The 13,650-nt window shown below is 44.2% G+C and overlaps 1 protein-coding gene across 1 annotated transcript in view; it reads left to right on the forward strand.

The window, feature by feature from the left end:
- Nucleotides 1–13,650, forward strand: part of SYNE1 (spectrin repeat containing nuclear envelope protein 1) — a 1,959,630-nt gene that overhangs the window by 1,414,410 nt on the left and 531,570 nt on the right. Inside the window, exons 101-103 of the mRNA XM_085611789.1 lie at nt 6,611–6,742; nt 8,938–9,093; nt 12,891–13,100. Of these exons, the coding sequence (XP_085467915.1) occupies nt 6,611–6,742; nt 8,938–9,093; nt 12,891–13,100 (498 nt within the window). The remainder of the gene's footprint in view (nt 1–6,610; nt 6,743–8,937; nt 9,094–12,890; nt 13,101–13,650) is intronic.

The raw sequence follows: 13,650 nt of genomic DNA on the forward strand, positions 1-13,650 counted from the left end.
AGCCCTACGATACACTGTCAAAAAAGAAGATTATGCAAACATTACCCACTTGTCCCTCTGAAATGTCACTGCATTACTCGCATACTTTCCTCCACGAACCTACTCTAGTCTAACTTCACTTGATGCGCCAAAGGGACGCTTTTCTGTCTCAGCCCTAATATGGTGTCTTAGAGATTTTTCGAAATGTTACTGTCTCAGCATAGCACCACCTGTTTTCAAGCAGTTTTGAAACCAGTACATGATTATGTAAATGCTTTTCCTTCCAGGTACAGATACTGCAGATTTGACCTCAGACTTCAAGGGTGGTGAGTACACCCCCCTCCTATATTAAGAGCCACAGTGAGCTCTTAAACATACTCCGGTCCTGACGAAAGCCTCTAGAGGTCCCACGAGGCTGAAACATGTTGACCAACACCAGTGCGATAGACCAGTTACTGAGTCTATATATGCACAACTGCGTTTTTAATTTCCCACATTACAATCTCATGAATAAAATACATAGGAGAAGCGATGTAGGGAATTTTACTTCACACATCTGAGTACGAGCACGCCCTCTTTTTCTATTCCTGGCCCCTACTGACAAACCAGTTGGTCTTCCTCCATGCGGAGGTCCCCATACTGACAAAGGAAAAGAACCTATGATCATGCTGTTACGGTACACTGAGGCGGAGAACCAAGATATACCGCCGTTCGCCTGTGTACGTATATGAGGGTTTTTTACAACAATGGTTTCCCACGCTAATTAAGACCCTGGTTATACAGGACAAGTCCATTCTCCCCCTTTTTTGATTTTTGTACTAATTTTTGTAACAGTGAAAGGCTAAGATGAAAGCAGTATTTATGTTGATGGAATTTCTTGGATTTTTGCGTGGATAATAATATAACCGTATTCCCATTAATAGGCCTATCACTTTTCTGAAGACATTGCAGGCATAACAGTATCAGGAACGCAAGAGGTGTTTTATACATTATGTAAATTTCCATCAGAGATTTGCACCTTTATCAGTATCTCCCATCATGTAATCTACACATTTAGGGGTATATTCTTAAGAACGTGTGAAAACCATCGCAAAAGTTACTTAAAGAAACCCTCAACATCGCAGGAATAATACGCCGTGTTAACCAGGTATTCACAACACGGCGGTACCATGCGATAGTCACCAGATAACGCGTCAAATGGCTGCGTTAAAATCAACGCCACACCTCAAAAATGCAAAACACCAACGCAAAAGCTGCGATGAGGCCAAGCGCGATACAAAAAGCTGCAAAAACCAGCCACAGGCCTGCAAATCCAACACGTCTGGTGGGAAAATGCAACATAAAAGCAGAGTAAACAAACGGTGAGATGACAACCTGCGAGCACAACCCCACAGCTGTGACGCAGAACAAATGACCATTGTCCAAATCAGATAGGCATTTCCCCACAAACAACCACAATGCACATAGACATGCATTCAGTATGTAACCTGCGCCAATGCGGAAACAAACATGGGACACACTGTGAAACCTCATCTCCCCCTCACATTGCAGAGGGACAAACAACACCCTCTGCACACCGACATGCCATGTACATGACCAAACAAGAATGAAAGCACGGACTAATGCAGGGGCCATGACTCCCCCTTATGCACATGTTGACCATGTTGTGGGCCTTGAGTCACAGGGTGCATCCCTGCATCATGGCGGCACATGTCAGAGCACAAATGAATCCCTGTTGTCACCTGTAGGCCACAAATGGCCACAGTCAAAATGGAATGCTATTGTACACATGTGAAACGCAGAAGAGTGGGATACCCTAACAACTGTGACACCATAAACAGCCTCACTGCACAGAAGTGACACACCCACCATCCATCAACAAATCCCTCAAATGACAGCACAACATGTCGCACCCACACTTGTCTGAGTGAAGTGCCTGTACAGATGAGTGACATGCAGGCAGGGAATGTGTATCAGAATGCTTTTATTAGCACATGCAGTGCCTGTGGCAGTCAACGTACTGTGCCATTACTGCGAAGGACCCACACAATGTGACGTCAACCAGAGAAGAAACTGTCAATGATGTAGTCCCTATGGGCTATTCCTGCTGCGGCTGCAGTGGGGTGTGGTCCACCTGCCTCATCTTCATCATCATCGTCCGGTGCATCTGGCACTCGTACACATATGTTGTGCAACACACAACATGCAATGATCATCTTGCACACGAGGTCTGGGCTGTACAGGAGCTTACCACCTGTGATGTCCAGGCACCTGAAACTTGACTTCAACACGCCAAATGAGCGTTCCACGATGCCCCTGGTGCGTTTGTGGGCCAAATTGTACTGCCTCTGGGCCTGTGTGTTCGGGGCTCGGAGGGGTGTCATCATCCAAGCGCAGTGTGCATATCCTTGGTCACCTGTGACAGTCCAGAGAGACATGAGTCACGACTACATACTGCATGATGTGTTGGCAGGCTCACTGGTTCATTGGTGTGTGATATGTGTGACTTAGTGATTCCTGTATGACATGTACTACATGTTGCAAATGAGCTGCATCACTGTGTACTACGTAGCCTGACGGCTGCACCTCCCCCGAGCACATTCACTAGTGTGCGCAGCGCGAGTACATCACATGCACCCCTACAGCACACCATTGACATGCATGTCTGCGCATGTCTACAAGCCAGAGTACAACACAGTGATGAAGCTGCGCAGAATGTGGCCGGCCACGTGTGCGTCGGACCCTTGCAAGGACAGTGCTGACACAGATGTAGAGCACCTGCCTGGCTGAACTCGACATGCCGTTGAGGGTACATCTTTGGTTCATGCTGCGCTAATAGCGACACACACAACAGTTGGCATGTGTGATCCCTGACCCCGAGTGGGCATGCCCTACCCCATGTACCCCTTCGGCCAACCACGCATGCCGGGGACATGCCACATAGCAACATTGTCGATTGCGTGACGGGTAGTGCAGACACTACAACAGAGACACACGCATCAACCACATCCTTGGCAAGGCCCAAACTGGACCACACCCAGATCCACGTGTGGAGGAGCCACACCCCTACGCAGTACTGTTGTACGCCTGTCCACCCCGCTTACGCTCACATGAAGATACAACAGGGTTACATGTGCCAGGTCTACACCACTGCCTGCAGTGACATGGTTGCGCACGCTGTGCACAGCACAATGTACTGTGGAATGGCCCGGTCCCACATGCATATATAATGACCACACAGGCACACTTGAGTGAGTTTCTGGGATTGGCTACAGCCACGTGCGCCTGGCCGCTAATATTGCCAGGGTCACATCTCCAGTGACGCCTGTGCTGGATGGGTGTTGGTTAGTGTAAGCCACCACTCGGGGGTTGGTTGGTGCTGGCAAAAACCACAACAGTGAGCAGACAATCAGCAGTACAAGGTAAGGAAATCATGGGTCCCTGACTTGAGCAGCACAGAGTTTGTGGCCCCGGATGCACAACGGCCGGCACAGGCACACCGTCACGGGATGGTGACTTGCTGTGCACTGAGGAAGGTCCATTCGTGCTGAGCGTGTACTCGTCCATGTCCAAGGGGAATGTCTTGGAAGGTTTCGGGGGACAGTGGAAGGTGTCCCTCCAGGGCATGATGCAGAAGGCAGAAGCAAGCAGGAACAGGCAAATTGCGGAGTTGAATGCTACAGACTCCACTTTTCCACCTTGTCAGTATCAGCTACATGTAGAGGAAGACAACCTCCAGCCCATGAGTCTAGAGGCCACAGATGTATAGACAGATATCGACCAAGACTTTCAGGGCACACACTCAGGGGCAACAGAGCTAGAAGGGGATGCAGTATGTGATGAGGCCTGTACATTGACATGGACTCTGCCATGTAGAGGGCTTGACTCTGTTCCAAATGTGTGAGCTACTAGTCTGCCGTGTATGCTGGTGGAGTACGTCAACGAGAAAGGAGTACTGCGGGCCTGTGTCGCGGAGGCCGTGATGGTCTGAGGAGGCTGCCAAGGATGCGGGCCTCAGGCTTGGAGCTTGCACCGGCAGGTGGTAGGCCTCTTCGACACACGCCTGTGTTGGCAGCTGGGCATTGAGGGCTGGGTGCGCCGGGGCGTGCGAGACTTGTTCGGGAACCAGCTGCCTGGGGTGCATCAGACCCACAGGATCGCAGGCAACACCGCTCACGGCGACGGCGGCGACCTCGTAGCGGGGCTAGAAGTGCCGCCCTGGCAGAGATTTTGGGCATTTCGGAAGAGGACCACGCCCAGAGTTACGTGCCTTTTATGCACACCCCTACAGTGGCCTGGCATATGCCGGTGCAGCCCACTCCGCTCACGCTTAGAGGGGGGACGTAACAAGCTACATTTCCCGGATCTTCCCCACTGGCTGAGGTGACATGGTTGCATCCACTGTCCACTACACTCCATACACCAGCGGTGTGTGTCGACACGGATATGTGTGTGGTCTGCATACTGCAGTCTGGCCAGCATATCCACGCCACACTTGGCATTGTGTACATGCTTATTAATGGGTCACTTGCCTCCTTCGCACATGCCTGGTTCCCACCTCTCCCCACAATCTGCTGTTGTGTGGCTGAGGTGCCATGCCGTTGATGGCTTGTGTACATGGCTAGCCCAGGTTACCACAGTAAGTTGTGCTGTCGTGTCTGGTAGGTGGGCATGTTGTTTGGCATGTTGTATGTGAGTTTGTAACATTTGCATTCCCAGAGTGTGAGTTGCACGATTGTGGAGTTGAGGTGTGTGGTGTGTTCATTTGGTACTTACCAACGAGCAGGGCATTTCCGTAGGTGCCATCCTGGAAGCGCTGGTTGATGAGGGACTGTCGGAAGATGTATGAATCATGCACACTGCCTGGGTAGTTGGCGACGACATTGGTGAAGAATCCCCGGTGGTCCACTATTGCCTGCACATTGATGGAATGCGTGTGCTTTCTGTTGCGGTAGTTGTGTGCTGTATCGGCAGGGGGCCCAAGTAGGACATGTGTGCAGTCAATTTCCCCCAATACGAGCGGGAATGGCTTGTGTACATGGCTAGCCCAGGTTACCACAGTAAGTTGTGCTGTCGTGTCTGGTAGTTGGGCATGTTGTTTGGCATGTTGTATGTGAGTTTGTAACATGTGCATTCCCAGAGTTGTGATTTGCACGATTGTGGAGTTGAGGTATGTGGTGTGTTCATTTGGTACTTAGCAACGAGCAGGGCATTTCTGTAGGTGCCATCCTGGAAGCGCTGGTTGATGATGGACTGTTGGAAGATGTATAAATCATGCACACTGCCTGGGTAGTTGGCGACGACATTGGTGAAGAGTCCCTAGTGGTCCACTATTGCCTGCACATTGATGGAATGCGTGTGCTTTCTGTTGCATTAGTTGTGTGCAGTGTCGGCTGGGGGCACAAGTAGGACATGTGTGCAGTCAATTTCCCCCAACACGTGTGGGAATGGAGCTATGGCATAGAAGCCTTGCTTGGTCTCTAGCTGGTCCTGCGCAGTGTGGGGGAAGTATACGTCCTGGGGTACCAAGCTGATGATGGCATCCAGGACTGAGGTGGGATGTTGGTTATCTGCTGTGTTGGTACTGTCAGCCTGTGGGCAATGATGTTCAGGATGCGGAGGATGGTTGTCCTTTTGAGCCTGTAGTGGGCAAGGACATACTCTGGTGTCATGTCTGTGAGGCTGGTGCGTTTTCGGAAGGTCCGCAGTCTGTGTCTGCGCTGCCTCTGTGGTGGTCCGGGGGGCGGTGGCGGGCCTGGGGGTGGTGGCGGTGGGCCTGTTGGGACTCCGAGCTGCATGATGAGTAGCTCCATGGCATCTGTTGTTCTTCAGGTGTGGCTGTGGGCTGGGCTCCCTTTTCTGGTGCCGGCTGCCATCCGCCTTTACACCAGGTCAGGTGTTAGTTTCCTGCTGCTCACGTGCATTATCGCATGTTTCGTGGTCTTTTCGCAGATGTGGCTGGTCGTTGAGAATGTTGCGGAGTGGTGTTGGCAAGGCTTTTTGCACGGGAACGCCTACTCTGCATCTTATTAGCGATAGTTGCCGGGGCCATCTGTGGCAATGTTTTTAGAGGCTGCTATCGTGGATAAACTGGTGTTATGGGCTGTTGACACTAGCTTGTGAATGGGGTGATAAATTTATCGCAACTTTGGCTTTGCTAAAGTGCAGTTAACTTGGCGATAGCTCCTTGAGAATATGGCCCTTAATGTTTTGAAAGCTCTTGTCCACTTTTGCAAAGTCAGCATTGTGCCACCATTTTACCATGAACATACATTAATATTGTTTCATTTGTGTTAGCACATTGTTTTTTGTTTTTTTAAAGCCTGGATTTTTTATTTGATTTAAAAGAAGGTATTTTTTGATTCAACCATTTTATTGATGTCCATGGGATTTTCACACTTTCTAATTGTGTTTTGTAATTCATTGTATGTGATAGTGCATGTTCACTGCATCAGAGAATTAGACATTGTGCACGTATTCTGCTGCTTCTTTCCCAGTAATTTTGGTAGTGATTGTGTGTCTGGATCTTGTTTCAGCATAAGTGCATCCTGGGTGATAGTAAACTTATTTTTCCTTTCTATTTGTAAATAAACTTGAAGAGTCAATTCTCAAATGTTGCTCTTTTTAACAGATTTACAGCAAAACAAGTAGATTGATGCCTGGAATGTCTACCTACAAAGCAGAGCCACAATCACAGAACAAATCATGTGCTGTATCTTTGATGGAGAATTTAACTGAGGCTTTAGAAGATGTCTCATCTCAGGTAAATCTGTATTGGCATCTGGAAACAAGCAACTCATATCTTTATGTCAGTGATGTATCACTTTTCTATATTTCAATCTATCTGTCTCTAAAAATTCATTCATGTTAATAGTTGAAGGATGAAACAGTCCCATCTTAAACATTAAGCAGTGGTCATATGTTAATTTATTTGGATTCATTAATGTAATTACTTTTTACAGTTTGGTCTAAAAGCATCTTTTCTATCAGAGAAACTGCCCTTGGAGCACCTTTCATAAGAAAGGCATGGGTGCATCTGTAACTTTGTGAACTATTTAGTTTTTGGAGGGGGAGTTTATATCATAACACATACAGCAGGGATCTCCTAGTTACATTTGGTGAAATAAGTTGTGCAAAGGAAAACATGTAGCATATCATAAGCTTATTACCCAATGTTCAGAGGCATTTTTTGTGAATGAAGAGTTGGGTGACAAAATCAGAAATCAGAAATGAGTGAACACAACATTTCAAATTCTCAGTTGTTAAAACATGCCCTTGACTCTCCTGTACATGTGATGTCTGCAAGTTTTTGCTCTATCCCTTATCTACAGTGTGTTATTTTTTTAAGGGCAGCAACTTTTATTGTGATAACTTTCATTTGTTGAATGTATTGGTATTCCTTTTGTAATAGTAGGAGCGCATATGTATGCTTGCAGAAAGTTCTCTTCCTCTGGACCAGCAGGAACATAGTCTTATATAATTGTTTGAGAACCATAATAAACCAATTTCTTGGTTTTTAATTTGACGGTGTCGCTAAAGACAGGCATGCAGTTATGAGAGACTGTCAAATTAAGAACTAACAAGCCATATTACTGTGGTCCATAAAGACTTATATAATGCTACAAGCTCTTACTTGTAACTGCTACAAGCGGAATGTCATCAAGTTCAATTAATAGAAGCATGACAATATAAACAGGTACTGAGTTATGTGAATTTCTTTACTTCCCAAGTTTTGAGGTAACTACAACAATAGACATTGCACATTGGATTAATGTACTATAACTTTGGGAAAGTCTAGTGCTGGTAACTGGATCTTCTTCATTCTGACCACTATAGATTAGAGCCGTTAGCATGATTTTTTTTTCTTGGTATGTGTGTCTGCTCTTCTTTATGTTGCTAGCTTACACTCTTTTCATGGTCTATAGATTTCCTTTTTACTAACAATGGTGTAATTCAACATTGTGTATGTGGGCCTGAGTCATTATGTGTGGTGGTCCGGAGTTTACTATATTCTGATCATTACAAGACTTTAGGATCCTAAAAATCTTTAAAAAAGGTGACAAGCCTCCTCCTTCCGAGATTTTAGTAAAATGAGTATCCCAAAAATAGAGCACTGATTGTCTGCCTTGATGCATCAATGAATGGTTTTGCATACGTGGATTGCAAGTATACATGTCGTATTTGTATAGCACACTTATCGCCAAAAGGCAGGAGAGCCTTATAAAGGGTTGAAGGCAAAGGTATAGTTTGAGTGATTCGTAGAGGTGTTTCCTTCCAAGTAAAAGTGACACACAGCCTGTAAGCCAGAAAACAGTGGACCCGATTCACATAGGTATACTTAGATGTTTGGTCTAAACTTAAACCAAAGGTATAAGTTTATGACTTTGGGAATTCACAGAGGTCATTTACGAGTACTATCTTTAAGTCCGGACTCGGGGCGGATATCCGGCCTGAGTGTGGATGTAAATGCCCTTTGTGTATTCCCAAAGTCATAAACTTAGTCGTGTGGTCTAAGTTTGGATCAAAAATCTTAGTTTCCCTTTGTGAATCGGGCCTAGTATTTCTAAGTTATCAGGGACTATGTTATATTCAAAATTTGAAAGATCATCAAAATAGTTAAATAAAAGTTGTAGAAGACAGAGATGGACACTAAAAGATAGTTGTAGACGGAAATGTTCATATGATGTAGCAATTCTGAGACTCATAATGTCTCCCTCCCTAAAATAACATACATTGTCATCAAGTATTCCACAATAGAAAATGATGGTTTTTTTTGTTGAATTTCATAGAATCAAAATTTAAAAGCAGTCGTAACAAAAAGCTGCTCTTCCTTATACATGCTTGTAGACTTTCTTTTTTATACTGTATTGTCCACGTTACTGCTTTTGTTTGTCTCATTGGTCTCTGACCTGGTGCTGGCAATGGGGCAATCTAAACCTCTTTTCTCTCTTCTTTCAGGTTGGGGGTGCAGAGAAGAAGAGTCTTCTCCTGCAACAAAAGTTATATGACACTGTGTCAGCAACTTCCACTTGGGTTGATGGTGTTGAAGAACGCTTGTTTGTTGCCACAGCTCTTCAACCAGAAGAGACAGAAATATGCCTTTATAACCAGGAGGTAGGCATTGTAAATTCATAATTAGATTATGTTCTACTGCTATGCAGTATTAAGCATTGCAAACCAGCAAGCATGGCTGAAGGAGCATAGAGCTCATAGTGCAGTGTTCCTGTTGGTTTTTGTCCCCTCACAATTTATTGGGTGTCAATTATTTGCTGTAATGGAAATCTCAGTCAGGCAGTCACTTTACCTATATCCAGTTTCCAGTTCTTGCCACCAGAAGTTACGGCTCATATGCAAATGTCCCAAATCTTACCTTTTTGCACACATACATACAACGTGCGGGTACACAACAAATGCGGCAGTAAAGTCCTATTCCGGATTCATAGAATCTTGAATTGTGGACTCATACCTATGCAATGGGATTTATTCATGAGCCAATATAGTTGATTTTATGCATTCACAATTCTAAGGTTAGAGGCATTTTCAATGTCATTACGGCACAGTTTCCATCTCTGAAAGGTGGTGAAAACCACACACTTGTCGCATAGTTTCCCTCTATCAAAACACACAAAAATATGCCAATATTAAAGGCAAGTAGGCATGCACTTCAAGACTGGAACTGGGGAGGGAAGACCGTCATGTATTCTGGGACAGTATTCCCCATGGAGAATCAATGCATGTCTTAATGCATCTTTGCATTACATTTCTGCATGGAGAATTGTACCCCTGTTTATAGCTCCACCATTCTAAATTTGGAAATGCTTGAGTACTTGTAGAAACCTACAGATGGCACTGATTAGTAGTAATACTACTGGAATACTTTGTGGATGCCTTGAACGTTAGAAATCTGATGCAATCTTAGGGATAAGCCTATGAGAGTCAACTACTGCCTTTCAGGGCAGCTACTTTGTGATTGAATATTGAGAATCAATGGGAGGAGCTGTCTAGATAGTATGTTAGTGGTGGGCTGTAAATGGCAGATGAAGAGGAGTATCTCATGAGCAATGTTATATTTTGGAAAGAGAAGAATAGATCCTGTAATGACTTAGGTTGGTTAGAAAAGAGACAACAGGGGAGCAAGGAGGTGTTTATAATAAGTAGGGACATCGAGCAGGAGGGTGCATACCTAAGTGCCATACAGAATTACAAACTGGTAATTTTACATTCCATATGTGGGCAGGTTGTGTCCTCATAAGTATTTCTTCTTGTTGAAATACAAATGTACAGTGAATTTTACAAGATACAATGTTTTGTTTAGTGGCGGGTGCATAAAATCAAAAGATACCCTGTGCAGTTACACCCAGGAGACCCCAATCAAAATAGAGGCTCATTACCACATTGTTGAAAAACCAGAACTGAATACTGGGATGCATGTCACAGATTGGGTTTTGTTTTTGTAAGAAAGCATATGCGTTTTTGCCTATCCATAGTGTATTCGTAACTTTTTATTTGTTTAACTCTTAAATGCTCAAGTATCTAAGCATGCTTTCTACAGTTTATAGTGTAATATCCAGGGCGTGCTGTTTCTATTACACTCAATTGAATTTTAACCCAGTGTAGTTGCATGCCTGCTGGCTTCATGTTCTTTATTAACGTTGAAGATTTTCCTAGCTGAGATATTTGCTGCTTGCAATTTGGCCATGTAATGACATTCTTAGCCTTTTAATATTGCAATAAAATCTTTTCTATGATGAAGGTAGCTAAATTGGATTTTGGTTGCAAGCAATCCTTTTTTGCTGCTAAGCATGTCCTGGTTTCCTGAGGTCACTTTTCAGTTGAGTTCTGTTCTCTGTGTTTTTCGCTGAACAGTAGTTGAGTGTTATGTTGCCTTTGCACAGGGGTGCTGTTGTGTTGGTTGTCGTCCTGAACGTGTTTAAGTACACTTGTGCTAGTTCCTTTGTGTTCATCTACATGCTTTTGGTCAGGAAGGGCGAGAATGGGAACTCAAAGCAGTTCTGGAAAATGTTGCACTGAGCAAGAGCTAATAGCGAGGGAACAAGGATGCATTAAAGTTAATCTCCACAAAGAAAATGAAAAATAATGGGGGCCACGTGATTAATTTTGCTGTCCTGTTGTTAAACTAAATTAGCTGGATGTCTATGGGCCCGATTCACAAAAGTAATCTGAGACAAAATCCTAACTTTACAACTTTCGATATTCACAAAGGGCATTTAGGAGTAGTAAAGTTAGGATTCCTAACTTTACTACACCCAAATGCCCTTTGTGAATACTGAAAGTCGCAAAGTTAGCATTTTATCTCGGATTACTTTTGTGAATCGGGCCCTATGTATTTTATAGCCAATTCTGAAGAGAATGTCATGAAATACACCGCTATTTCAGGGTATGACACATTACCCAGGAGCATCATTTCAACACAGCAGAACATCATATGTTCCTGTTTATACCTCAGAGAATAATTTGTGCCCTCTCCCTGACCTTTATGGTCAAGCAAGCTCTTGTTGCATTTGTATTCCTTCTTTCTTGGGGTCAGGTTGTGTGAGGTGATTGGATTAATTGATTATCACTCCAGTCATGACTTTATTGAAGTTTCTGATTCTTTTGATTTGTTTGGATGAGTATCTACTCTGGTTTGCGGCCTTTTAAGAGATTTGGGGGCTGATTCACAAAGGTAATCTGAGACAAACGTCTAACTTTATGACTTTTGGTAGTCACAGAGATCATTTACGAGTCGTATCTTTACATACGCAGTCAGGCTGGAAACTCTGCACCCGGGCTGTACTCTCCGCACCCGGGCCGTACTCTCAGGCTTGGGCTGTACTCTCAGGCTTGGGCCGTTCTCTCCGGCTTAGGCCGTATTAAGTGTAATCAATGGGCCAGAATGCAGTTTTACAAAAGGGAACATTAGGAATGTATGATAAATGATAGAGGAGGTCATGAAAATCTGTTTGGGTAGGGAAAAGGGTGTGGCCAGGCACTACATTATATCCCAGAAAAGTTTGCTCCTTTGCAAAGGAGTACAGCCCGAGCTGGAGAGTACGGCCTGGGTGTGGAGAGTACAGTCCAGGTGCTGAGATTCCAGCCGGACTGCAGACGCAAAGATACAACTTGTAAATGATCTCTGTGAATACCAAAAGTCGTAAAGTTACACTTTTGTCTCAGATTACCTTTGTGAATCGGCTCCTATGTGTATTAATAATTTGTCTTACTCCCAATCTGCGTCTTCAAATGCTGGATTTATTCATGATTTACAATACCTCTCTCTTTGTGCCTTTCCGCTCTCTAAATCTTAAAATTTGGTTTGGAAATTGTTTGTGACACTGCAGCTGAGGGTGATCTGTATATTTATTCTGTTATATAATTAGTTCTGTCTGTTTGATGAAGCTTACAAGCTTGTATTTGAATGTGTTGGGGTGTTATTCTCTTTGGTTTGCTTCAATAACACTTTATGACTGCATAGTCTCAGAAGTCAGGGTGGAGAACTAAGTACATAAAAGGATAGTCCATGTATAGAGTGCACTCCATCCCCATAATGTAGGTGACGTTTTGTGGAGCTTTGTTTAAATTGTGTGATGTTCCAGGGTCTTTGCTGAACAATGGCCTTGTGCAAGCAGGATGTGATTTGAGTAATTCAAACTACATAAAGCAGGTCTGCAAAAACTTAACTGAGGATTAGGGTAGTGTTAATACTTTTGCAGTGAGATAGGTGCCCCTCACCGTATAACTAAAGACACAAACAAAAAACGGTGTTAACAAAATCGTGCAGTACTTTAATCGTGTAGTAGATGGGAACAATGACTATTCATGTTATTGAGATTGCTAGGTTAACTTTCTATGTTTGTGTTTCTGTTACTGATTTGATAAGGAGGAGTGATGCGTCTTTTTTCCCCTTCCAGGCTCTTGCCAAAGATATTAAAGAGATGTCTGAAGAAATTGACAAGAACAAGATTCTCTATTTCCAAACTCTTCCTGAAAATGGTGACAACCAGGAGGTCATAGAGGACACCATGTACTGTCTCATGGGGAGGTTGAATACTCTGGAGTCTTTGGTGAACCAGCGATGCCATCAAATGAAAGGGAGAGTCCAACAACTGGTCACCTTTCAGGTGCGCTGGAGAAATGTGTTTAAAATTGTTGTCTTTCAAGTGTAAGCTAACTGAGTGGATGTAGCATGCTGAGAGTCCATCTCCACTTTGATTCTGGTCCAGCAATGTTGCCCACCATATCTTTACTGTTTCTTAGTCTGACCCTGTAATCTCCCCACCCCTGACCATGTCTATTCAAGATATGGCCCCACCTTCTCTGAATGCATCAATATGTGGCCTTGTCCCTCTCTGCTCAGTTGCAGCATGGCCCTACCCCCTCCCTGCTAGTCCAAGTGTGTCCCATGTGGAGTGAGACCCCCTTGTAAAAACATTATTTCACCTAAGTGTTCTTCAATCTATGGATCAAAGCGATGGGCATATGAGGGAGGGGGATTGGGCTATACTCTAATGTTGAAATGAACGGTTAAATGCTGGTACGCTGAATTGATGAATAGCCAGCTTTCAGCACTAAAACAACTTTTTTGCTGAAGAGCCTGTGCTATAACAGCTCTTATAAGTGATACCAAGTTCTTAAACTTAAAAATGCCTATCTACTAACTACCCGCTTAAT

This window comes from Triturus cristatus, chromosome 6 (genome assembly GCF_964204655.1).
Source record: "Triturus cristatus chromosome 6, aTriCri1.1, whole genome shotgun sequence".
Lineage (NCBI taxonomy): Eukaryota > Metazoa > Chordata > Amphibia > Caudata > Salamandridae > Triturus > Triturus cristatus.